Raw genomic sequence first — 23690 nt, forward strand, 5'->3', positions numbered from 1 at the left:
ATAAATTAAGATGAAAATGATTGAATGAGGTTTTATTTTATATTATGAAAATATGTGGGGTTGAATGCTTTTGTGCACATTCCGCCGTGATTTTCTTTTCAATTTCCAACTGTCATACTAAATGCTCTCCCCAGCCTCTCATGTACCGTTAGCGTCAGCCAATCATACGTTCAAAGCATTTGATTATTATTTCACTATTGAATCTAGGAATAATATTTCAAAATGCAGCGTGCCGAGTGTGCATGCTTAGAGTAAACAGTAATGTGAGAGAAACCGCACACACAATAACATGCCACTCCACATCAAGTTCATCATTCGCATGTGGACGTGGGCTTTTCCAAAGGAAAGACGTTTTGAAAGCGATGAAATCTTTGATGCTTTTATTTCTCTGCTTCACTAACTTCATTAATATTGTTCATGTGATTTATGGACCCTCTGACTGAGGAATCTATGTCATTTTTTGGGCTTCACTCTTCAGTTTGAAAATGAACTCATACTGATATTTTTAATAAAAGCTGTTTATTGTCATTCCACTTAAATTTGTATTACGATGGTAGATCATTATGCTTATTAATCTTAAAATTAAAATTAAGGTCCATGTGATAATCATGTTTCTTTCAAATGGACATAAGGCAGTCACCAGATGATTTACATTTTAACAGAGTTTGGGAAATATTTATGTAATTTAATTTTGATTTAAAATCTGCACACACACAGGCATCTCAGTCTCAGTCCAACAATTTGGCTTTGAATTAGAACATTAGTCACTGTTCGTTCCTGTCAGTGTGAAATGGGACAACTTTCGAAAGTCATATTACCACAGTTTTGGCTCCCAAAAGTAGTTGCGGTCTGTGAAGCTGCTTTGAAAATGTCCTCAAGCTACCAAACATCCAACAAATGAGTTCACAACTTCAAATAATCTTCAATATAATTGTATGTATTCCACAGTTATTTCCAGGATGGCAGAGTGAAAAAAGTGGAAGATTTCTTAAAAACCCGTTTATTGGACGTACTGAGAGAACAGATCACTAAAGTTGCCAAGGTACATGTATTTAAAAAAAAAAAAAAAACTACACCAAAACAAGTTATCACAGAAATGCTTGTGTACCAAATGAATCGTTTTTTTTGTTTTTGTTATTTTTGCTGCAGGTGGTGACCACACATACACCTGGTAAAAAGGTGTGGCTCGGTGGACTGGGTCCGGCTTGGTCGGGAGGGATCAATAATCTCTCGGACACATTCGCTGCTGCTTTCCTGTCAGTAATATTCTTCGCACTATACTGTGTAGCTTACAGATGGACTATGATGACATAATCATGAATGTGTGCAAACAATGTTGTAAACAATTGTGTGTCTCATATGCCAGGTGGGCGAACACGCTGGGCATGGCTGCTGTTCAGGGAATTGATGTAGTCTTGCGTCACTCATTCTTTGATTATGGATACACGCATCTTGTGGACCAGCATTTTAACCCCTTACCAGTAAGTCACATATCTTTTATTATGCATGAGTAATCTATATTGCAACACCAGCTCATATCTGGTTCTAGATGCCCGCCGACACTGACCCAGACCACTGCAGTGTTTTTGATGAGTGATTGACCCGTGCAATTTGGGGGGAATTTGCTGTTGTGTTGTTTGATCCTGGAGCGTTTTCTGGCAGTTATTTATCATCATTAATATATGCACCATATTACATGACAGCCAATCAAATCCTGTTTTTCTGAGTGGAATGGAGTCAGGATGGCAAGCAGTGAGAAGATAAATCCAGTTCTAGTTAAATGTCTATAGAGGACCGAAAAGTCAAAACAAATACGAAAATAAATTGGAAAAATGAATTGAAATAAATGTAACTGATACTTTATTGTATTTGTGTCCACTATTTATTTTTGTATTTTCACAGTTATTGATTATATAAATAAATGTATAAGATACATACAAAAATAAATAGATGTAAAAATCAAAATGAAATATCAAAATGAATAAACCAGACCCAGTCTAGTCATCTTCTCCTGGATGGCACCTCTTGGTTTTTCCCGTGGGAGCTATTAGTTGAGATGAAAGGCATTTAGCGGTGATGAGTAGTTAGACGCGGGGCAAAATGCTATGTAACCTTAGCCCTTTGTCAGTAACTCAGGACAGTGTCAGTGCCCTCCCCCACCCCTCACTCGCATCACAACCGTCTCTCTGTGCATCACATTGACCCGCTGAGAGAGATGCAACCTGAGAGTCAGACACACAAGCACGTAAGGCAAATATCCAACAGCACGCTGAAATATAGATGATCAAAAATAAATTGCTCAGATTTTTCCACCATTTAATTGCTTCTACAGAGCGAGGACAAATTTCATTTCGCTGTCTTCATGAATAATGTGTTAAGTTGAAATATTTATTGGAACTCATTTTGCTCAAAGCCTCATAGGTCATTGTTAATTTGATTTGAATTTAAGTTTATTAAATAGTGAAATACTGACTGGATTAGAGGTTATAAGGTTATAAATTGTTAGCGTAAGTGAAGTTATATCATTTCCTATCTAGCAAAGAGAAAGCAGATGTGTCAAGATTTGGTTTTGCAACCCATTTGTTCTCATTTACCTTTTATAAATAGCAATATGTAGTCTCATCTAATTATATCGAACATTTATTGTCTTTAGGCTTATTAACAACACTCATCTTCAAACACTTTCTTTTTTGGGGGGAGAGACTCTTTTGAGATTTACTTCTGCTATGAGACTATAAACAATGAGAATGACTTTTTTTCTTAATTTTATATCTTCTGGGTCTCCATTACTTTTCTTGGACCAGTGATCTCCCGCTAGGATCACAATGCTTTTAAAGTTGTTGGATCTCTGAAGGCTGCACTGGCCTACCTGCTGAGAGAATTCACTGCAGGGCCAACTTGTCCTGTGGACCAGAAATTTATGACCTGGCCCTTCCTTTCCCTTTAGGTAAAGTAGATGTCCAATCCCTTCCTCCATCATTGAGTGACTCAACCGCTTCTACAGGACCCTTTTTTATTGGAGTTATCCCACACTTCTCTTTTTTCTTTCTTTACAATCTTCCTGTCTTCATCCACAGGTCTTTTGAGAATTCCCAGATATTGTAATCTGAGGTACATTTTCAGAGCTGCCAAAATATCTAGCGTGTGGTGCTAAGTAAGCACATTATTTTTTATGACTATACTTTGTTTATTCCCAGAGGGGATGTTCACTTTTACACTCTGTTATTTTTGTTACATGTAATTCGGGCAAATATACGCACACACCCATGATCCACAGGCATTCACAAAAGATTCAATGGTCTCGCAGGAAAGGTGTCGCAGACGACACTAATGTGCTGTTTTGATGCTTAAGGGCATCTCAACGGTGCTCAGGAAGTGGACTGGCACCTCTCCAATACCCTCTACCAAGTTCCATATTTTTCCTCCAGGCCAGGTCTCAAAGCCAAGGCATGCACTTGCATGTTGTAATCCTTTGCCGTGGATGTGTGCTGCGTCTAATATCCTTTTAAAACGTTCCCCTTTCTGACTTCACTTATGACCAGACAAATGAATTACAATCAAAGTTTGCAGATAAGCAATCCATAAATAAAATCTGCATGTTTCTAGGAGCATGACGGACATAATGGAGAGGGAAAAGCGAGGTGTTGAGAGCGTCCGTCCGTCACCTCATGTTTAATAGAAGAAAAATCGACATTTCACAGCTTACGTCACCATACTTTGCTTTAAAACTTTAAGTGTACTATTTTATCGTGATTGTGCACGTCCTTTAGCTGTGCAGCTGGTGTTGGGTTGGTTTCCGGTGAGTAGTTTTACCTCCCGTAGGGCATTACTTGTCAGGAGTTTACTACCTGTCCATCACTTAAATGTGAAGATCTGTCATAAAGTCAAACAGGTGCATATGTTATTATGTCATAATACCTTCACTTTTTTTTTATAACAAGCACTTATCTTTTCAATATAAATCAGGGGTCCTGACTTCAAAGTTAAAGAGGAAATTATATTTTCTTAAAGGTTTTCTCCTGGCGCAAAGCTACGCTGTAAAAACAATTTGATTGTCTGATCTTGTGGAAAGAAGAACACACACGATTGGTCAATGCAGTTCCTGGATGCGTACAGTAGATTTGCTTCCACATTAACCACAAAAGCTGCTAGAACATCAAATAAGTGAAGTAAAGGTTCAGATTTTGGGAACCCTACAAGTTCCCATGCTGAGACTTACAAAATTCTGGCATTCACAACATACATACAGCATTTCAAGCATCCCTCTGCTAATGCTATATTGCGTCCTTCTGGTTCTTTCAATGATTCAGCAGCAAATTAAGTTAAAGTCTGCTCGGAAAAAAAATAAGCCCCTAAATGTTGCCATATGCAGGATTGCATGGGAACTTCCTGGGGAACACATGTTATTCAGGGGCTCTTGGAGAGGTGTTGAGTCTCTGTTCTCTGTGGAGAGAACAGCAAATGAACAAATACAGGGATCAGGATACCATATTTTTGGGGGTCATTATTGAACCCATCAACTTCAAATTTGTGGCGGTTTATTCAATGCAATGTGACATTATACGGGCCAATTAGCTTTAAGTGTCAAATGACCCACGTGCTTTATTTCTTGAGGCACATAACTTGCCCTTGGACTTATGCCAAAAGACAATTGTTCCCTATCGCAACGCTTTAACAGTCATCCAAATTTGAGCATCACGATAATGCCCAAATCCAGAAAGTATTGTATGAGTGATGTATCGCCTTTTTCAACAGGATTACTGGTTCTCCCTGGTCTTCAAACGTCTGGTGGGGCCGAGGGTCTTAGCCGTGCGGGTTGCCGCACTGCAGAGGAAGCCCCAAACAGGACGGGTCATACGGGACAAGCTGCGTATCTACGCCCACTGCACCAGCTACTCCAAGTACGTGCTGTCACACACACAGTCAACGCAAGGCATGTCAAATTTGCAGCAATTTGCTAATTTATGCCAACACCTGAGGCATGTGCAGGACCAACAAAGTCCACAGCCGCCCTACTCAACTTCCTATAAATGACCAGAGCACGGACACCCGTGCATTCACAGTTCAGAGCCTATAAAACTTAACGGGTATCACTTATCGGGTGTGTGGGTTGTGTCTCTCCGCTGTCAAAGAGTTGCTGAAATGTGTGCTACGCCTTGATTCCGTCTCGGATTGGCTGGAGGGGTCCGTTAAAGGGGGTGGGACAATAAGGTAGTCTGTGCAGGGAGGAGATAAAGAGTACCACCATGGCCTGTTCAAGGTTATCATTTAACCCTGGCCAGGGGCTGTCAGCACCAGGCTAGATTTACGGCCTTCCTCCCCATAGGGCTCACTTACAGGCTAGAAGAATGTTCAAGCACCGCACAGGTAAAATGGTGGAGGTGGTAAACAGGCTGAAGTTGCATAAGCAATTTAATGATGAGGTTCAGTTACATATCTGGAGATAGTTGAAATAATTGCTCACAGCAAGCCACCTGGTGTGTGTGGAATAACTTTCACCAGTCAGTCCTGGTCTCGTATCATATAGAGATCTCTTCTGGGGGGGTTTTAAGCACAGTGGTTGTTCTTTGGGTAATCTTTTTTTCTTTTTTTGTTTCAAAAAAATTCCCAAACTTTTAGTGCCAGGTGCATTGGTTCCATGTGAGAAAGCAGTTTTGATGGCTTCATTGACTCATTTGCAAGCCTGTTGCGCAAAGTTTCTTTGGTGCTTGCGAAGTCTAGAATTTCTGCTTTTCCCAATTTATGTAGTATCGTCCTGTATGGAATTGCATTGATTATCTTTGTGTTAAGTCAAACTAAAAAATAAAAATAAATTGGTGGAAAAAAATGGAATAATCATGTTTGGCTATTGTCCAATATTACAGACTATAATAGAATCATAACTCCATAGTTTAGGTCAATTTGAAATCCTTACATTTTTAAATAACAGCGTGAACATTATTTTTTAAATCGGATTTATTGATTAATCAACCAAATATTCAAAAAATCCTCAATTGAATCGTCTCAATTGAAGAAGACAACTGCAAGGTTGCAACAATATTTCAAGCTCAGTCTCCGAGGTCCACAACCCGGTGGTTGGCAACCTCACTTCTAGAATACACAGCAAGGTAATTCTAACAGTCCCTCTTGGATCAAATTGCATTATCTTTTTTTGTGTCACGGTGCGGTTTTACAAAGTCTGCGAGTGGACGGTGGTTTGTCGACTCGCACGCAGCCTAAATATGCTCAGGGAGTCAGCGGTTTAAAAAGATTAGATACTTGGCTTTCGCTGCCCTTTTAGCCCTTTTAGTGGTTAGCATTCTTTTTCACTTTTCCAGCAGTGCATCAACATCAAACGCTAACAACACATGTTTATGTTCCCCGTATGGAGATCTGAGAACATCATCCTCTATAAGGTCTGAGAGATCATTATTGCTCCCTCCATCTCAAAGAATTTTCTACACACCGCCAAACACAGTGTGTTCTTTTGTATGTTTTCTTAGGAGGTCAGGTTTATGAAATAAACGCTTTATCCTGTTGCCAAGCAGTGATAAAAAAATAAAAGTCGAAAGGAGATTTGAGTTCGGCAACCATGTTGCTAGAGCAAAGGCATTGACCCCATAACTGACATGTGGTCCTCACTAGAACTTGTTTTTGTGGTCGTAGTGGAACGCTTATTAGATTTGATCAGGTTTGTCTTATCTTTCTGTTCAAGTTATTTATCTTTGGCCAGTCCCCCTATCAGGTTGTGTCCCCAGCGCTTTGACTTAAGCACTGTTGTTTGTGCAAAGCAAGGCGTGTTGCCGCATTACATTCGCACCGTTCATGAAACCTTTTGACTTTCTGTCGCTTTTTTCCATCAGAGGCCATTTGAGAATTTGTATGAAAAAAAATACGAAGCAACGATTAAACAAATGTTTTTTATTATCGGGCGTGAATTGTCAGTTTAAGTTAGTTTTAAGCTTTTTATAGGCGTTCCTCTGCATGGTCCATTGCATCAAATTCTGTCAGCCTTCAAGTTGAAATGTGGTTTATTGACTTTAAATAATAAAGAATAATAGAATTGGGCACCATAGTAATACCTAGTCTTCACTAGCCTGGAACAAGAACATTCTTCTAAATTCTGTTGCGATTCATAATGTTATGAAAGAAAGACATCTCTTTGTAGTCTTCTTTAATTATAGAGAATTCCATTATACAAGGCAAACTAAGCCTCTTGCAGATGTGAACAAAGACAAATGGATTCCTATAATCTGCTAATGTAACAGAAATGAAAAAAAAAGTGACACGCCATTGTCTTTACGGTTCCAGTCACAACTACGCGAGAGGCTCCATCACCATCTACATTATCAACCTACATCGCTCCAGGAAGAAAATCAAGTTGGCAGGCACGCTACGGAATAAGACGGTGCATCAGTACCTGTTGCAGCCCTACGGCAACGACGGACTTAAAGCCAAGTCAGTACACACACGAACACAATCACATCAACACCATTTTTCATTGGAATAAATTCACTTTAACATACAGTAAATTAATATCATGTTTATTGTGGGATTATTTGTGTTACTATTTGTAAATGATCAGTATGTACTAATAAATAATCATTGTTATTAATATTTTTTTAAACCAAACCAATAGAATTAAAAAAAGACCATAATGCACAAAAATATATTTTGATATTTATTTCAAATATTTGGTATGGCCCTCAATAGGGGAAAATGGTTTCTCATACCTGTATAATAATTTCCTCACTATTACCTGTATTAAGTTGCCCCGATAGCACCTTAACGCTTCAAAATTAATTTAAAAAGTAAAGCAATTCTAAATTTAGACCAAAAATTATTTTGCAAAGCTTTACCTGGTTTATGTTTTATTTCTTTTTATGTGGTTTTGAATGACTGTTTTTTAGATGCGTAAAATGTTTGCTTATTGCAAGCCATCTTGGATTTTTTTTTTTTCATTGCATTAGTCACCTGTAGAATTCAAAATATTGTTGATTGTTTTACTTTGGTTGCTCTTGACTTGATAGTGTGGACTTATGTGTGTCTGTGCCTGTGTCTGCATGTGTGCTGCAATGTGATACTTACGGGAGATCGTAATGGAGCCTCGGTTATGACCTTTTAAACAACGATAAAGCATCTTTAAGGCGTTGGGAAAAAAATGATGAGCCGTATTGAGCATTTTGCTTTGGTCACACTTTTATGAAGATTGCTCTTTTACCTATTTATAAATTTGTCCCAGTAAAGATATCTTCTTTATAGTGGTCATATCCAAATGTTAAACCAAAGCTTTGGCAAATCCATATCTTTTTTTAATTATTCTAAATGTAACCTTTGTGTGAACAGATTTAGCACGCCGAGCTTACCCTGTGAAAAACATTCGCTGAGAAAGAAATATTTTGTTAACTAAAACAATACAACAGGAACCATGTTGTTAATAATTATTTAAAATGAAATATACATATCAAATTATAGGTACTAACATTTAGGGTAAACATCAAACGCTAAACAATATGTTTAAGAAACAGTAAAGTGTCAAATGTTAAAAAAAAAATGCTGTAGCCGATATCAAATAATATTTTTAATGCAAGTTTACCTTCTATGTCGTTTGTCATTATAGTACCATTGACATTGAGTAGTGAATCTCATTGGAGAGGCAGTAGCACCCCCATGTGTACATATGATGTCAAAATAAACCAAACATCATGAATGGGACTGTCTTTTGAAGAAGACTATCAAACACAAGTTATGTCTTCTTCTGTCAGGCATGTGCAGCTGAACGGCGAGAGGCTGTCGATGCTGGACAACGAGACATTCCCAGAACTCAAGCCAAAGACATTGCGGGCAGGACGGACAATAGCCATGCCTCCCATGACCATCGGCTTTTATGTCATCAAAAACATGAACGCGTACGCCTGCCGGAGATAACGTAGATGGAATCTAACCCACTGTTTCCAATGCATACTCAAAGCTCTGAACTTGACATTCTTCTGTCGTGAACTTTTCAACCAGTACTGTATGTCACCTCTTCCTTAAGGGCACATCACAAGTTGGGAATATTGCAGGCGTGACCAACTTTTTTTGCAATTGACAGCTACTTCTTAGCTACTAATTCATACAAAGGGATACCAATTTGATACACGCTTCTGAAATCACAAATTATATATGATTGATAATAGCCATTTAAGACACTGATCATATGAACGATGAAAAATATCATATTGCGATCGTACTATTTCAAAGGCAACACAAATTCACGATTTTAGGTTTCAATCCTGTAGCTTTACAGCTTTTGTGACATACCGGCCAGTCTTGTATACTGCGAATAATTAATATTATTCCAAAAATTCCCAGCTTCAGGCGCCACATGTCCATCAGATCCAGATGGCAGCGTCAAGCTGGGCACCTACAATACAGTGAGTTGTAAAATACTGCAGTCGTATATTATAACATATTTAGCCATCATTATGACAATGAACTGAAATAATTATGTAATGTGCACTTTATTGTCTTTTGTCATGACTGGGACTTGATTGCAACACATTGGTCCGTTGACTTATGCTTCTGGTCCTGTAACTGCTCCTCCTGATCCGTGTTGTTGGGGACGGCTGCCTGACAGCTTGTGTTTTATATTTACAAAAATTCAATAAGGGAATATAGAATTCTTCTGTGACTCGATTAGGCTCTGCTTTCCTTGCCCTAGCCATCAAAGTGAAAAACGTTATGGGGTATCTCTACCCACTGATTTCCATCCTTACAGTCAAAACGATGACGGAAAATGTAGAACAGGTGAAACTTGTTGAAAGAGAAAGTAGCACATATGCATTATGTGTGTGTGTTTTCCCGATGAAGCTACTGATGTGTGTGTTACACAGCGCTGAAAATTTCTTCCTGTAAATCATATCAGGATTTTCGTATTCTATTTAATTTTTTTTATTTTTTTATCGCTGTTGCTTAGCTGCAAACAGGACAGCAGAGTACTCCGGAATGTCCAAAGTTGAAATTCAAACACATTTTCTTCATACTAGTTCCTACGGGACAGATTGTTTTGAAAGGGCCACAACTTAAACTAACACGACAAAATAACTTGTGTTCAACATTGGTGCCATTGTACTGTTCCACTGTAAGTTTCAGACACAGAAATGAAGTAAACATTTTGAAGGTTTATTTTAACCTGGCTATATCGTTGCCACAATCTAACAATTTATAGTCCTATTGTGCTGCTAGTTTTCACATTTTGTTTTTACAATCCCAAATCAGTAAAAGTAGCAAAACAGTTCCAAAAAGTATCACACCATCTGTATTGGTGACAGCACAACTGTTCCACCTTTTTCTGATTTGGGTTTGTGTGAATTGTTGTTATGTACATAAGAGGAAATACATGTAAGCTTTACGTCCACAATACTTTTATTTATATGATTGCTTGGTGGTAATGATACATAATCCGAGTCATTGGGAATATTTCTAACCAACATTTAACTAACCCTGTTTTGAAATCAACCGATATTTGCTTATTATGTATATTAGAAAATATATATTGGTTCATCCATGCATCTGAATTCAAACAAGCTCACTGCATTGATTTTACTGCAAAATTCCAAAGCTGTGTATGTGAAAAATATTTCTAATGTGGAGGTGTTTATATTTTTTGAAGAACATTATTTTATTATATGAAATGTTTGGTTTTTTAACATATACACATATATTTTTTGTAAAAAAAATATATATATAAAAAGGGCTGACAATAAAAAATATATTTAGTCGCTATTATTTGGGGGGGAAATTACTAAATAAATGTGTTCTAAATACCAATTACAACCATTCTGTTTTTTGAGACAATTTCAAATTTCAACCTTAAGTAGAATTATTTTTGCACGTGTGTGTCGGTCTTTTTGTGCTGTTTGACAAGAAGTGAAATTGAATGTGGACGGAAACTGCTGTTAGCTTTTTTGCAATAACTATTTGCCTCGCAGTTGTCACCTGTGATCAAGAGGTGGAGTGTTTATACGCAAGTGTTCTAAGGTTTTTACAAGGTGCACACTTCATTTTTAACAGGCCAAGAGTGTTGACACCATGTAAGATTTAAAGCAAAGTGCTTCACACTGAGGCCAGGCGCTACAAAATTGTCCCATCACTGTAAAGTGCCATAGTATATATATATATATATTTTTTTTTTTTTAAGCTCCTGAGAAAACACAGAATGTCCGAGTGCTAAGTGCCCTGAAATGAGCTGTGTTTTCTCAAGAAAATTGTTTGAGATCATGTGTCAAAGTTAGTTTAAAGTGCTGGCAGCTGATTTGTGTTTGAATTATGGGACAGTACATCCCAATCTGTTTTCAACCCATGTTTTATTTCAACTTCAGTCTCATGGCACAAAAGTATATTTAAGATTATCTGAAGGCACTTTTCATATGGATCACACTTCTAATACAATTTTTGATTTACAATGCATTTGTTTTGTCCTTTTTAAAAAAAAAAAAAAAAAAACTCCTATTTCTGATTGGCTGAAATGAGAGCATTTGGTTCAATTTGTTGTTTGCGTTGAGCTTTTTATTTCTTACTTTGACCGAGCTTGCGTCATGCACATCAATGTCCTTTCGTCAGTCTTTTGTTGATTTCTTTTAAATTATTGGTTCACCACATTAGAAAAAAACACCACCATCACTTAGAATTCCCTCTTAATGTATTGAGCAGTTTATGGAAATCAATTCTGGCTTTTGGTCGGTTAATAACTTACAATTGCTGGAAATACAAATCAATTTTAGTTTGAAATAATTTATGAATTGACACATTTTTCTACTTTCAGGACACTGTTGGATGGATTTTTTTTCCTTCATGTAAAATATTATGCACAAAGATCTCATTAGTGTACATTATAACCACAAAACATCTCCATCAGGTGATCCTACTTCATGTTCTTCCTTACTTTTCATGGCTACATAAATCTGTGTTGTATCAAAATATTGAGTGTGGAATGTACGCTTAGCTGTTTGAGTGGAGCAGAGAAGTAAACATTTATGTTTGATTAACTTTGCTGGGCTTAAAACGCTCTGTGAGTGCTTGGAGTTCCACGTTTGGGCCAAGGTCTAATCAGCTCCGTCAGTGTTCTGGGAAGCCGGCTCTTGTTTGCGCTGACTCCTGTATATACTGAGTAAACATGCTGAAATCCTCCGAGATGGCTAAAAGGGTCTTGCTTGTCTCCTGGCTGATCACAGAGTATAAACAGTTGGGGGGCCGCCCTGGACAACAGGCCCCCTTCCACCAGGGAGGCGCTGTCACGCAAGACGCAAGGAATTATTATTCTGACGGTTGAATAATCTTTTTTGGGGGGGGGGGCTGACTCTGTGCATGCCCAAGAACTTCTGGTAAAAAATTTTGCATTTCAGGGGTCTCCCTCACCTCATGAAAAGTTGCATACAATGTCAGTCTCAGTGAATGAAATTGAAGTTGTGCCTTATAGCAAGTGAAGCATTTGCCTATTCACCTATTGGCTATTTTTGCGCTCAATCCGAAGCCCTATCTAATACACATAGCTTTAGCGCCATCTTGGGGCATATTGGTGGTAAGTAACTATGTTGGAGTCTGTTGAGTAGCTTCATGTAGTGCCTTGCCACAATCTTGTGGCATCGATCGACATTTATTAACCTTTTAGGGCTGGTTATTCCTGTGAGGGAGTGTCCTAGTAACATTAAGTACAGTTTTTTGAGGTTATGAAATGCGTACAATGAACTTCAGAGAATTTTTCACGTGCGTTGCATGGCGTAGGCCAACTAGTGGCCCTCTTTTGGCGCAAGTCTAATAAACAAACAAAAGAGCTTCGTGTTTAAATGCTTCAAATTCCCACCATAGAGTTGACATTCCAGAAAGATCAGCCTATCTCAGTTGTTGATCATGCGTTACGCTTGAGGCAGCACATGACCACATTTGACTACACTAGTACTCATTGTAATTGACAGGCGGAAAAAAAAATCCATTCATAATTTGACAGCTCCCGCGCACGGATACTGCTAGTTCTGAGGTCACATGACGCGGATGTGGTACGGCTGAAATGCGGAAAGAGGTACTCTCACATGAACAGAAACTGGCCGAAACTTTTCAGAAAAGCAAGAAGAAACTAATGGACTTCAGCATAGACATTGAAAGCATCTTTAAAACGCAAAGTAAGTCATTTTAAACCTCAAATTGTTCTTTTTTTTAGTGTGGCCAGTGCAAATGCATCACTTGTTTTGAGGAACTAACTTTTTCTTTTGCAGCGAACAATTCGGGGGGAAAGCAGAAATAGAATGAAAATGATCGCACTGATCATTAGGTTATTTGCGTTGATCAGATATGCATTTGACATGCCGCTTGTGTCTGCAACACAGACGGTCCCTGTATAAATATTTGTATTAGGACTTGACCTAATGGACGTTTTATTAGGTACACTTGCACATCGCAATAAGCAGAAGTGCTGTCAAGCAAATTTATTTAGATCTAGATTAGTATTTCATTTTTGCATATACAACAATTTTATGCCAATGTCAATCTGACAATGGAAATACATTTGCTGTTGAAAAAAAACCGTTTTATTTTTTTCAGAAATACCTAGGTATAATTTTGCACAATTTGTAGATATGTTTTCTTTGTTATAAACAAATAAACTTGCAACGTTTGAAGATAAAGTACATTAAAGATCAATACATTCAACTCAATTATTCGACATTCTGTTTTCATGTTTCTCTTAACCTCATAAAGTTTTCTATTTGTCCCTGCTGTCTTTACTGCTATTTGTAAATTGTTTTTCTTTTTGCAGAACTTTAGAGTGGCTGTAATAAAAGAACTGCTAAATGAAAGCCTTGCTCATCACCACTGAGAGCGCTGAGGTCCTCTTCCACTGGACAGACCCAGGGTTCCAGCTCAATATCCAACGACAATATGGCGCGGCCCAGGAGGAAGGCCAGAAGGTAAAGAGGAAAATAACATGAAATTACCTCTATAATAATGTTGTATAATATGTGATGTATTGAAGCTTCCAGCTTTTGAGGACAGCATCAGCACTTTGTTCGCTCCCATCATCATTTCCTGCAGCTCTATGGTGGACAGGCTGGGTGACAGCTACACTTGCTTCACCACGGAGAACAACCACACCTATGTACTACACCAGGTACTAAGCTATTTGTTGTACAGGTTAGAATAAAATAATTCCAAAATTAATATGTTCTGTGTTGGCTGTCAGTTTGACGAGTGCCTCTACATTGCTGTGAATGGAGATGGCGAGGAGGATGAGGATGATCTGAGGAGGAAGATCTACGTGACTAGGAAGATGACCGAGGTGCTTTTCGGCATGGTCACCCTCAGCGGGAGCCTGATCAGGAGAGAGTAAGACATCTTAGAAATATAAATTAGGAACTACATAGTGATAGCAGGTGAAGCTTGAAGAGGGGTGTGTAGAGTTTTTATATACACTTCTGTGTTCAGAAGGGCTACACCTTAACATGCATACGTTGAATATACTTATGATAAAAACTATTTAATAGTTCACCTGTGTGCCTTGTGTTGATGTGCTTCTGTTGTTTTTTTATTTTATTTTTTTGCTATCTAGGCTGCGCCCTCAAGACACAGAGCAAAGGGCTCGTCTGTGGAAACATCTCCAGAGTTTGCTGGACACCTATAACCATCTCAGAGAGAACGACCAGAGCTTCTTAGTAGAGGTGAAGTCTAATTTGTTTTTGTTTCAAGAATGTAACCCAAAAGAAGTATTTTTATTATGGGGGGGGCAGGCAGAAAAAGTACATATTCATATTTGTTTTCATTATTTGCTTTTTTAACGTCTCAATAGATTATTTTGTGTTTGTGATCCATGAAACTGAGTAGGTACAGTGCATTTTAGCCACGTTTTTATAGGTAACGTTTGTTCGCCACTAGATGGCAGCAGCAACCTATATTTGTATGATTTGCATTTTGTCTTTTTTTGAAACACTGCAAACCCGAGTAGATTAGATTTGAGCAGTGAGATTCCTAAACCACTGCATCCTCCTGTGCCGTGAAGCATTTTCATTCATGCAACAAAATAAGTCATTGCTTGGTCATGTAAGCTTTGTGGCCAATTCAACTAGAAATGAGTAGATTTGTGAGTAAACAGGTTTTCTTTTTCAATATTTTATGAGGTTGCGCCGTAAGCTTTTCTAATGTAAAATATGTGTCTTGGTAATTTTCTAAAGGTTGGGAAAGATTGCCTCTACTGATGTGTGGTACTATTCACAAGATAAGTGCTTTGCCCTGTCAGGCGGTGGAGAGGCTGATCCATCCCACGCTGTGCGAGCAGTGCATCGAGTTCCTGGAGCGCCGTTTAGTTCAGCAGCTCAACAGCAGTGTGGAGAGGGCGGGAGAGGAGGTGCAGCATGCTTTCATTCTGGTGCACACCAAACTTCTGGCCTTCTACTCCAGGTTTTGGTCTCTTGCTTTCTCAATTTGTCCTCACCAGCCCAAATGAACATTCTCACTATCGCCTTGAATGTGTCTGCAGCCGCAGTGCAAGCACACTCGCCACTTCAGACCTCTTGGCCCTCATCATCTTGGCCCAAAACATGTATCCTAGCAACATGGACCAAGATGACCACACATCTGAGGTACTCTAGCTGGCGCTGATGGTCGACCACTGAGGGACTGATACAAAGTCATTTAGCACTGCACATTATTGTGCAACACTTGCAGGCCTCAATGACAACCCCTTAGCAATTTTTAAAAAAATAACACATTTAATTTTGGTCTTGTTTTTGTCTCTTTCATGTGAAGGATAGTACAAGTGGCTCAGGCCCAGAGAGCTTTTACACACCTCAGCCTTCCCCTACTGACTCGAGCAGTTCAGGTGAGTTTGGAGATTTCTTCATGTTGTTGTCCCAGCAATTATTGTTTTTAATATTTAAAAAAACTAAATAAAAGAAATCAACAGGAGTAGTTAAGACAACTGAATATTTGTTTTATTGTGGCATTTATTTTATTTTTTTCTTGGCAATATTTATTTTTTTCTTGGCAATATTTGAGATTCAACAGAATAGTACCATGAATAAAAAATTAACATAAACATTATAAATATTTGTGGTGGTACTTTATGTTCATACAGAAAAACAAGCAAGAGAAGATGCCACCAAGTTTGAGTTTGTGGATCCGGACATTCACGTGCGTCTTCAAATTTCTTAACTTTACATTTGTCACAACGTGTAGTAGTTGAATATACAAACATGTTTGTGCCTGTTCAGATGGCAGAAGACAGCTTGCACACTTTGGATGTCCCTCCCCCCGACCCGTCCACGCCTCGCAGGGTGTTCCTAGAAGTGTCCCACAAGGACGGGCTATATCCCATGATGCCTCATTCCATGTACTGTCTGCCGCTGTGGCCTGGCATCACACTGGTGCTGCTCACTAAGGTTCGTGCACATCTCATGGACATCTCCCTCCAGTTCGTTTTTGACTTTGAACACACATAATCACTACTGAATCCATTTAGATACCCACCAGTGCAGTGGCAGCGTCCGTCTACATGTTCCTGGAGGCCTTTGCCAAGCTGGAGAAGCGTTTGAATGAAGGCCAGGAAGGATCGTCTGCTTCTAGAAGTCAACCGACTATACACGACATCAGAAGCAAACTGGACAAGTTCATTAAAGCTCTCGGGCCCAGTGACATTCAAGTATGTTTTTTGTGTATTGTGTTATGCTAATTGTCATTATAGTAGGATCACCTTTTATTAAATGTCGCCTTTTCAATCCAGTCCTCCCAGTTACAAAATGTCTGGAGCGAGTTCAAGAACCGAGCCTTTTCCCGAGGTGGACCTGGCTTCAACAGAGAGTGAGTGTTTTTGCAGACTCGCAATATTTCCGTCTGGTCTTATTACTATTGCCGTGTTTTCTTTGCAGTCTCATCCCGTGGTGTAAGAACATGAAGACCCAGCTGTGTGGCATTTACCGCCAGTGCTTCCTCATTGAGTCGGGACCGGCCGACGCTCCTCGGAAACTCTCGCCCATTCTGCAGGAGCGAGCCCAGGCCATGTTGCAGTGCGTATCAATCAATGCATTACAGTAGCATTGTATTTAATCATTTAAGTCCAAAGTCAACCCAGTCAAAAATTTTAAATCTTGATTACCTCAATGAAAAAAGTATGCTTTTTGAGCAAATTGATTTTGAGCAATCTCTACCCAAATAACCTTAAAAGCCTTTTCTTCTTTATTCCCTCATACTTCCTCTGCCTCTCCCAGGGAAAAGCTGATCGACTGGAAGGACTTTTTGCTCGTGAAAAGCAAGCGAAACATTACCATGGTGTCATATCCTGTCATGGAAACGATCTTGATACTGCCGATTTGCTCTTGAGTTTAGTAATATATCTCGGAGAGCTTATACTGTCCTTGACCCACTTTCTCTAACGTACCTGGAGGACTTCCCTGGCCTCATCCACTTCATCTGCGTGGATCGATCCACGGGCCAGATGATTGCGCCGTCCCTCAATGTCACCGAGCGCACAACATCGGAGCTGGGCAAGGGGCCGGTGGCTCAGTTTATCAAAAACAAGGTGTGGCGCATCAACTGTGCACGATTGATTCTGTATCCTAGTAATTGGGTATTTTTGTCAGAACAATGATGATTATGATCGGTTGTCATCATATAGTCACCAGCTTTTGGACACATTAGATCTTATATTTTGCAAGGCTGTGCATAATTTGAATTGTGTCAATACTGTATTCAAGGTTTGGAAGCTGGTGAGCACAACACGGCGCTACCTCCAAAAGGGTTACTCCACAGTCACGCTGCGAGATGGCGACTTCTATTTCTGCTACTTCCTCTGGTTTGAAAATGAAACCGTGAGTTTTTTTGGTTTATCTATCTTAAGAAAATACCTTCAATTAGAGGTATGGAAAGAATAAGGTGTGGCCAATAGGTTCTGTGCTTTGTACTGTAGACGGGCTGGTTGATCATCCCGCTCTCATCTAAGGAGATAACTGATATTTTGTAATTTGAGTTTGAAATCTAGTTTTTGTGATCTCAGTCAAAAGATTTAAAAAAATTGGATCTATGCTGTTATATGAACCCATCAGGGCTACAAATTGGAATCAGTGGAAATGCCTATCCTACCCGATGACTCTGCCCCTATCGGGATGCTTGCATGGGACTACTACAGGTGAGAGGAACTCAACAGAATTGCAAAAAAAAAAAAAAAAGAAATTAAAAACACATTATGTGTGTTCTTAGGAAGCTGCTGCGCTACTACAGTAAGACCCACCAGGGCGAGGTGGTGAAATGCTACGAGCTGCTCACGGTACACCTGGGCGTCATCCCCACTGACATCATCCTGCAGCACTGCAGACAGCTGGCCAGCAAGCTGTGGGAGCCCTCGCGGAACCCACTCCTCTAGACACTCAGCTAAGAGCATGGCGCCTACTTTCTGATGAACCCTTCACTCTTTTTCACATTTTAATATTTTATGAATACACCTTCATGGCAGTCTGCTTTTTATTTCACCTTGTTTTCTGCTTACATAATTAATTTGACCGTATTTGATGTAGTGAACGGAACATGCAATGCAATACATCATAAACGAGCTAGGGAAACTAGAATCCATGTTGCGCTAATCATAAAACTTTAAACAGCTTCTACTTGAACACAAGTAGCAGCAACGTATGGCGACAATAATACTCATAGGGGCATATTCTTTATCCTCTATGAAAAATGATTCTATCTGTGTAGCATGTAGATACTATAATGTCCCCTGGTGGCCGAGTTACACATTCAAGAATGAGCAGCAGAAAATTATTTACGTTCTATTTAATTGCATTAGTGTGTGATTTGATGACGTTCTTCTGTAGAGTGCTATTTTTCTTATTAAAGAATTGGTTATTTTTTTGTTGGTGTTTTTCAATTGGTGGAACAGATTAATTAGGTCATATGGCCACAGGATGATGCTGCTATTATTCAATACATGTATGGAATGATATCACTTCCTGTCAAGAGTCAAGACAACCCGGTACGGTCTTAGCTGTCTTGTAACCTTTCAGAGTTGAATCCGCCAAGTTCTCTGTCAGACCCCGAGGATGTTGTGCTTTAAAGGTCAGTCCCCGCCGCTTTAGAGCAGCTGCATGGCCACAGTAAAGTAGGACACCATCATCAGCATTGGCGTCCTCTTCATCCTCATCCTCATCGTTGTCATAGGCTCACGGCGGGAAGAAGAGGGAGGAGGCGAGCACGTGTCGAGTTCATGTTAGTGTCAGCGTCTGCGCGTCCGCTTCACAGCGCTCCCGTGAGGTCGCTGACGGCGCCAGCTGCCACCAGTTCCCTCAGAAAGAGCTTCTCCGAGCTGACGTCATGAACCACCTGCAGGTACCACAACACAAAGTAGAACACCCACAACCTCCAAGGCCAAACAATGGATCAGCACACTAGTGTACACAACACTTTGCCTGCATGTGCTAGACTGAAGCTATCCAGTGCTCACTGTGAATTTGAATGTGGAAATCTCCAATGAAGAAACAAAATGTTGAAAAATTATATGGAGAATTTGTTTATTTATTTATTTAGGTGTGCTTGTTTTTTCACACCCAAAATTTCTAAGTTGATGGTAAATAAAAAAAAAAATAGATGAAAATTCTGAATGAATTATCAGTAGGTTAGTAAGAAAAATATTGAACATTATATTTTGGTGAACTCATCTTGGCTCATTGATGATAACAACATTTGATATGAACCAAAAATTGTATGAGTTAATAAGAAAGTTCTTATTTGAAATAAATCAGCTAAAGCCGTCACCAAATATCATTGTTTCAAAAGAAAATTGCAAAACTATTTTTAATACAAAGAAAAATACATTTAGCTCCTCCCCAAAGTTTTAAGAGCTCTCGAATGTAAATAAACAAATGCTTTATTTTAAAAAGATAATTGCTTACAATCCTTAAAGTTTGCAATAGTTTGGATAAAACTGCTCTGTACCAAATATAGAAAAGAAAAAAGGTAGTACCACAATTTTTTTAAGGCTTTGAGAAATATGCTGAAAAAAAAAAAAACTAGAAACCAAAACTATAACCTCCATAACAAAAAAATTGCTCCTACCTGTGCCACCACATTTTGTATGAATCAATTCAGTACTTTGTGCCTGAACCTCCCAAACTGTATAGCCAAGAAAACTTCTTGGTGGAGATATTAACTGCATGCGATAAACAAAGGAGTGGGTTAGACTTACCTGAGCCTTCATGGCAGCCATGTGTATGGTCTCATAGTAGTGAAGTGGAGCATGAGGGTGCTGCATATTGTAACCGAAGCCTGCCAGACTCACGTGGTCACACAGCTGCAGAGCCATCACCACTGCGCCAGCCCCCAACGTGGGTACCATCAACTTCAACACAACACACGCTCACTGTCATTTACTGCCGCGTCTACTCATTTAAGGTATATTTATATTAAGGTACATTTAAGGTATTGCAGCATTGGACTGAAATGCCCAAAACACTCACATTTCCCCGCTTTTGGGAGTAGTTTTGCAGGACCTCTTCAGTCTTGCGAATAATCTCTGGATGGAGGATCCGAAAATGTTCTGCTCTCAAGGGAATGTCATCTATCACCTCCTTCCAGAACCACAACTTGGACCAGAAGCCCTGCGAGACGTGTTGGAAAAGGCGGTGAGTGATTGAATTTTATTGAATGCAACTGACGCAGCCCTACTAGAGGTCGTTTGGTGATGACAGAGGTGAGCCAGTCCAGGTCGAGACTTTTGAAGACCACAAGAGCAACGATGGAGGTCCCGTTGTACTCGTTGGCGGAGCTGGGTGCGCCCTCTGGATACATCAAACGGATGGTTGTACGAGAACCAGCATCTCTCTCATAGCCAAGTACTGGAGCGTTGTTCAGCCTGAATAATGAAAACAAACAGCATCACACTTGTGTGTGTTCCCTCAAGTGGTAGGTGTAAGAAATACAATAGTTCAGTTGTATTTAATTTGAGAGTTTAATACAATATCATATTATTTTTCAATTAATATTCACCTCAGTTAAACATCGTGTGGAAATAAATGGCCAGACTAAGTTGTCAACGCACCTGATGATGACATCATACTGATCTATATGTGAACCAAGGCGGCTCCCGTGGAGGATCCCTCCGCTGCCCACCACAATGCATCTTTTGCAGCCTCCGTCTGGCCGCAGAAACGGAGGCAGACCAGGCTGGGGTAGAGATGCCAGAGTCCGGGCCAGGACCTCTTGGCTTCCTCGGAGCCCTAGAGGAGGGGGCGTGTCCCAAGAGGCATCACTGCCCTCTTGCTGCAGGAACACCGGGATGTCCGTCAGGGTCGAAGAACATGGCAACTGCTTCAGGCGCTCCACGCACCATCGACGATGACACCGGCTTGACAGCAGGCAGGCCGAACGGTTCAGCACATCCTGAGGAGGAAGAGGAGAGTGGAATACCACGGTCTGTGTGTGGGTGTGCATATGTGTCAAAACATACCTCCTGTTTGGGATATTGATCTTCAGTAATAGCCAATTTATGCATAGGGAAATATGCTGGAATCAGAATAGCAGAGTAGCATCCAAACAGAAGTAGCACACTGAGGACAGCATTTTTAGTCCTGGATGATGACAACACATTATTAGTTTGTGATCTACTGTACGCATAAAGATGATACGAATTAAAAAAAAGAATTTAAGATATGCTTAACCATAATACATTATGTAGTATTCCGTCATATGTTTAGGTTTTGGGAATAGACTCCATTCAATCCTCCAAAGATCCCATACCAAATGTATTAAAACAACAAACAAACCAAAAAGAAAAGACGGAATGAAGGAACAAGCATTTGACCCGACTGAAGTAGGTTCCCAGACTCTGCGTTAAGTTGATTCCTTTTTTTTTTTTTTACCTGCTTATGAAAAATTCGCTGCATGGCATTGTTTCTTTGTCTGCTACATGCGTCATCACTTCCGGCTCTGCATTCTCAGGCAGCAATAGAGAAACATCCTGTCGTCTACATTCAAGTGATTGAGGATCACTATGGTAACACCTCCAACACAGACATAAGTCAAGGTACTTCAACTTTTGACATCACTGAAATATTATGTATGTTTTGGGTCATCGCTGCTAAATTCAAATGATCAACGCTTAAAATCAAATTAAACAGTTTTCATGATATAAAGTGAGTGAAATACCTCTCACAGCTCTGCAACGCTCTTTTACATGGTTGAAGGTTCATGTCCAGTGTGGCTAAAATGGCTGCAGCTGCTTTCTCCCTCACTCCTTTGACTAACACTGGTTATATATTAACCAGCGGCTTGGACAATGGGTCATGCCAAGTCTGCTTAGATCATCCAGACCCAAACAAATATAAACATATATTTGTATTTCATTTAATTTTAATGTATTCCCAGTTTATTTGTATTTTTTTATTTGACGAATCCTACTGGAAATTTACCACTGTTATTGTCATTTATACCGTTCTGCATTCGAACATACTGTAGCAGCTAGTATCCAAACTGGGAGCTTAAGCCCTCATTAGTTTGATTATTTTAAACGCTAATGTCCAAAATCATAATTCCCTAAAAGATGCCCACTATTAAATATGACATCCAGTACGGTTGATTCACTGCGAGACGCATATGGTCACCACAATGCTCGCAATGCTATTTTTAGTAATACGTTCCTATTAATTTGTTCTCCATCAGCTCTTATGTGCGGCCATATTTGTGTCTCTCCGCAGGCGCTATCTGATGTTGGACGAGACTCAATGAGAGGATCCCACAGAGCTGATGGGGGGGAAAAAGGAGGGGGTGCTAACCAGCCTCTGTGGAATTGCGTGTGGTGAGTGACTATACTAAAGCCTTATCTTTAGACACTAATGTATTCAGGCATGTCAAATAGTCTTTGTATGCTTGTAGGGAGTTTGGGGATGATGTGCAAATTTATTCTAACAGTCCTAATTGTCATACAAGAAAAACAAACAAAAACTGTTAATAGGCACTGTACAATCAAACTAAAATTGAGTCAAACTTCTTTTTTTTTGACAACGTATACGCAGACCCTTCACCAATAGCAGGCCACAGGAGCCTTTGCTCACGTTACCATGGCTACTAATTAAGATTCTTTGTATTGTTTCTATAAGGGAGGGGGTGGAGATACTATGGTTAGTTCTTTATGTATTGTTTGTACAGAAACCTACTCAAGCTTTCATGCAGCCAACACCAACATGTTTCTTTTCAAGACAAGATTTTATTGAACACCCCTGTATCACCTTTGTGTCCCATACTTGTGTCCAGATTCTTTTTTTTTTTCAAAGTCACATTATGTTGTAACTGTAAAAAAATTCATGAATGTAAGGTCTAATACAGTACGGCGGTGATATTTGCCTGGCAGGTGAATATTTGAAGAGGCACGGCATTATTAAAGCACCATACGTCGTTCTTTTTTTTCTAGTTGTTGTTGGTAACACAGATAATGAAAATAATAAAATAATATAATTTAAAGGCGCACACAGGCACAGCACGCATTGCACATACAAAGAGAATATTAAATGATCCCGTTGCGCTTTTGGAAAGATGCATGGCTCGGCATTTTTCCAACCCAATCTTGACAATTGTACTCTGCAGCACTAATGCTACTAATAGGCAGAATTCAAAGCAAGCAAACAGAGGAGATTATATTGATTTTTTTTTACCCTCATAAATTATAACTATCACACTATCATAATATACAAGATACTTGGAGA

General features: G+C 39.5%; 3 protein-coding genes across 3 annotated transcripts in view; 2 read left to right on the forward strand and 1 right to left on the reverse strand.

Annotated features, from left to right (window-relative positions):
• hpse2 (heparanase 2) overlaps positions 1 to 11082 on the forward strand; it is a 30385-nt gene extending 19303 nt beyond the window's left edge. Inside the window, exons 7-12 of the mRNA XM_085921558.1 lie at positions 949 to 1042; positions 1150 to 1256; positions 1367 to 1481; positions 4756 to 4901; positions 7291 to 7437; positions 8745 to 11082. Of these exons, the coding sequence (XP_085777684.1) occupies positions 949 to 1042; positions 1150 to 1256; positions 1367 to 1481; positions 4756 to 4901; positions 7291 to 7437; positions 8745 to 8907 (772 nt within the window). The 3' untranslated portion in view covers positions 8908 to 11082. The remainder of the gene's footprint in view (positions 1 to 948; positions 1043 to 1149; positions 1257 to 1366; positions 1482 to 4755; positions 4902 to 7290; positions 7438 to 8744) is intronic.
• A 1824-nt stretch (positions 11083 to 12906) lies between these two features.
• On the forward strand, positions 12907 to 18984 carry hps1 (HPS1 biogenesis of lysosomal organelles complex 3 subunit 1). The gene is made up of 18 exons (XM_085922777.1): positions 12907 to 13139; positions 13772 to 13922; positions 13988 to 14122; positions 14195 to 14337; positions 14561 to 14669; positions 15245 to 15405; positions 15485 to 15587; positions 15754 to 15826; positions 16082 to 16137; positions 16218 to 16385; positions 16466 to 16645; positions 16727 to 16803; positions 16872 to 17009; positions 17211 to 17275; positions 17376 to 17521; positions 17697 to 17810; positions 18045 to 18127; positions 18199 to 18984. The coding sequence occupies exons 2-18, from the start codon at positions 13806 to 13808 to the stop codon at positions 18359 to 18361; spliced, it is 2031 nt and encodes a 676-aa protein (XP_085778903.1). The 5' UTR covers positions 12907 to 13139; positions 13772 to 13805; the 3' UTR covers positions 18362 to 18984.
• On the reverse strand, positions 18406 to 22215 carry st3gal7 (ST3 beta-galactoside alpha-2,3-sialyltransferase 7). Its single transcript, XM_085922778.1, has 8 exons — positions 22138 to 22215; positions 21852 to 21992; positions 21440 to 21560; positions 21032 to 21372; positions 20659 to 20845; positions 20451 to 20591; positions 20180 to 20332; positions 18406 to 19317 (listed from the first exon to the last, which is right to left on the reverse strand). The coding sequence occupies exons 1-8, from the start codon at positions 22179 to 22181 to the stop codon at positions 19231 to 19233; spliced, it is 1215 nt and encodes a 404-aa protein (XP_085778904.1). The 5' UTR covers positions 22182 to 22215; the 3' UTR covers positions 18406 to 19230.
• Positions 22216 to 23690: the final 1475 nt, after the last annotated feature.

This window comes from Syngnathus leptorhynchus, chromosome 10, assembly GCF_054491065.1.
Source record: "Syngnathus leptorhynchus isolate UIUO chromosome 10, UIUO_Slep, whole genome shotgun sequence".
NCBI lineage: Eukaryota > Metazoa > Chordata > Actinopteri > Syngnathiformes > Syngnathidae > Syngnathus > Syngnathus leptorhynchus.

Bases quoted from the DNA above. Each gene is read 5' to 3' on its own strand.
- hps1 (XM_085922777.1), top strand. From the start codon at position 13,806: ATGAAAGCCTTGCTCATCACCACTGAGAGCGCTGAGGTCCTCTTCCAC. The intron at 14,123-14,194 runs GTACTAAGCTAT...GTTGGCTGTCAG, and splicing joins ACACCTATGTACTACACCAG to TTTGACGAGTGCCTCTACAT. The intron at 16,804-16,871 runs GTGAGTGTTTTT...TTTTCTTTGCAG, and splicing joins GGACCTGGCTTCAACAGAGA to TCTCATCCCGTGGTGTAAGA.
- st3gal7 (XM_085922778.1), bottom strand. From the start codon at position 22,181: ATGAACCTTCAACCATGTAAAAGAGCGTTGCAGAGCTGTGAGAG. The intron at 20,592-20,658 runs GTAGGGCTGCGT...CACGTCTCGCAG, and splicing joins TCATCACCAAACGACCTCTA to GGCTTCTGGTCCAAGTTGTG. The intron at 19,318-20,179 runs GTAAGTCTAACC...TGGTACCTGCAG, and splicing joins TGGCTGCCATGAAGGCTCAG to GTGGTTCATGACGTCAGCTC.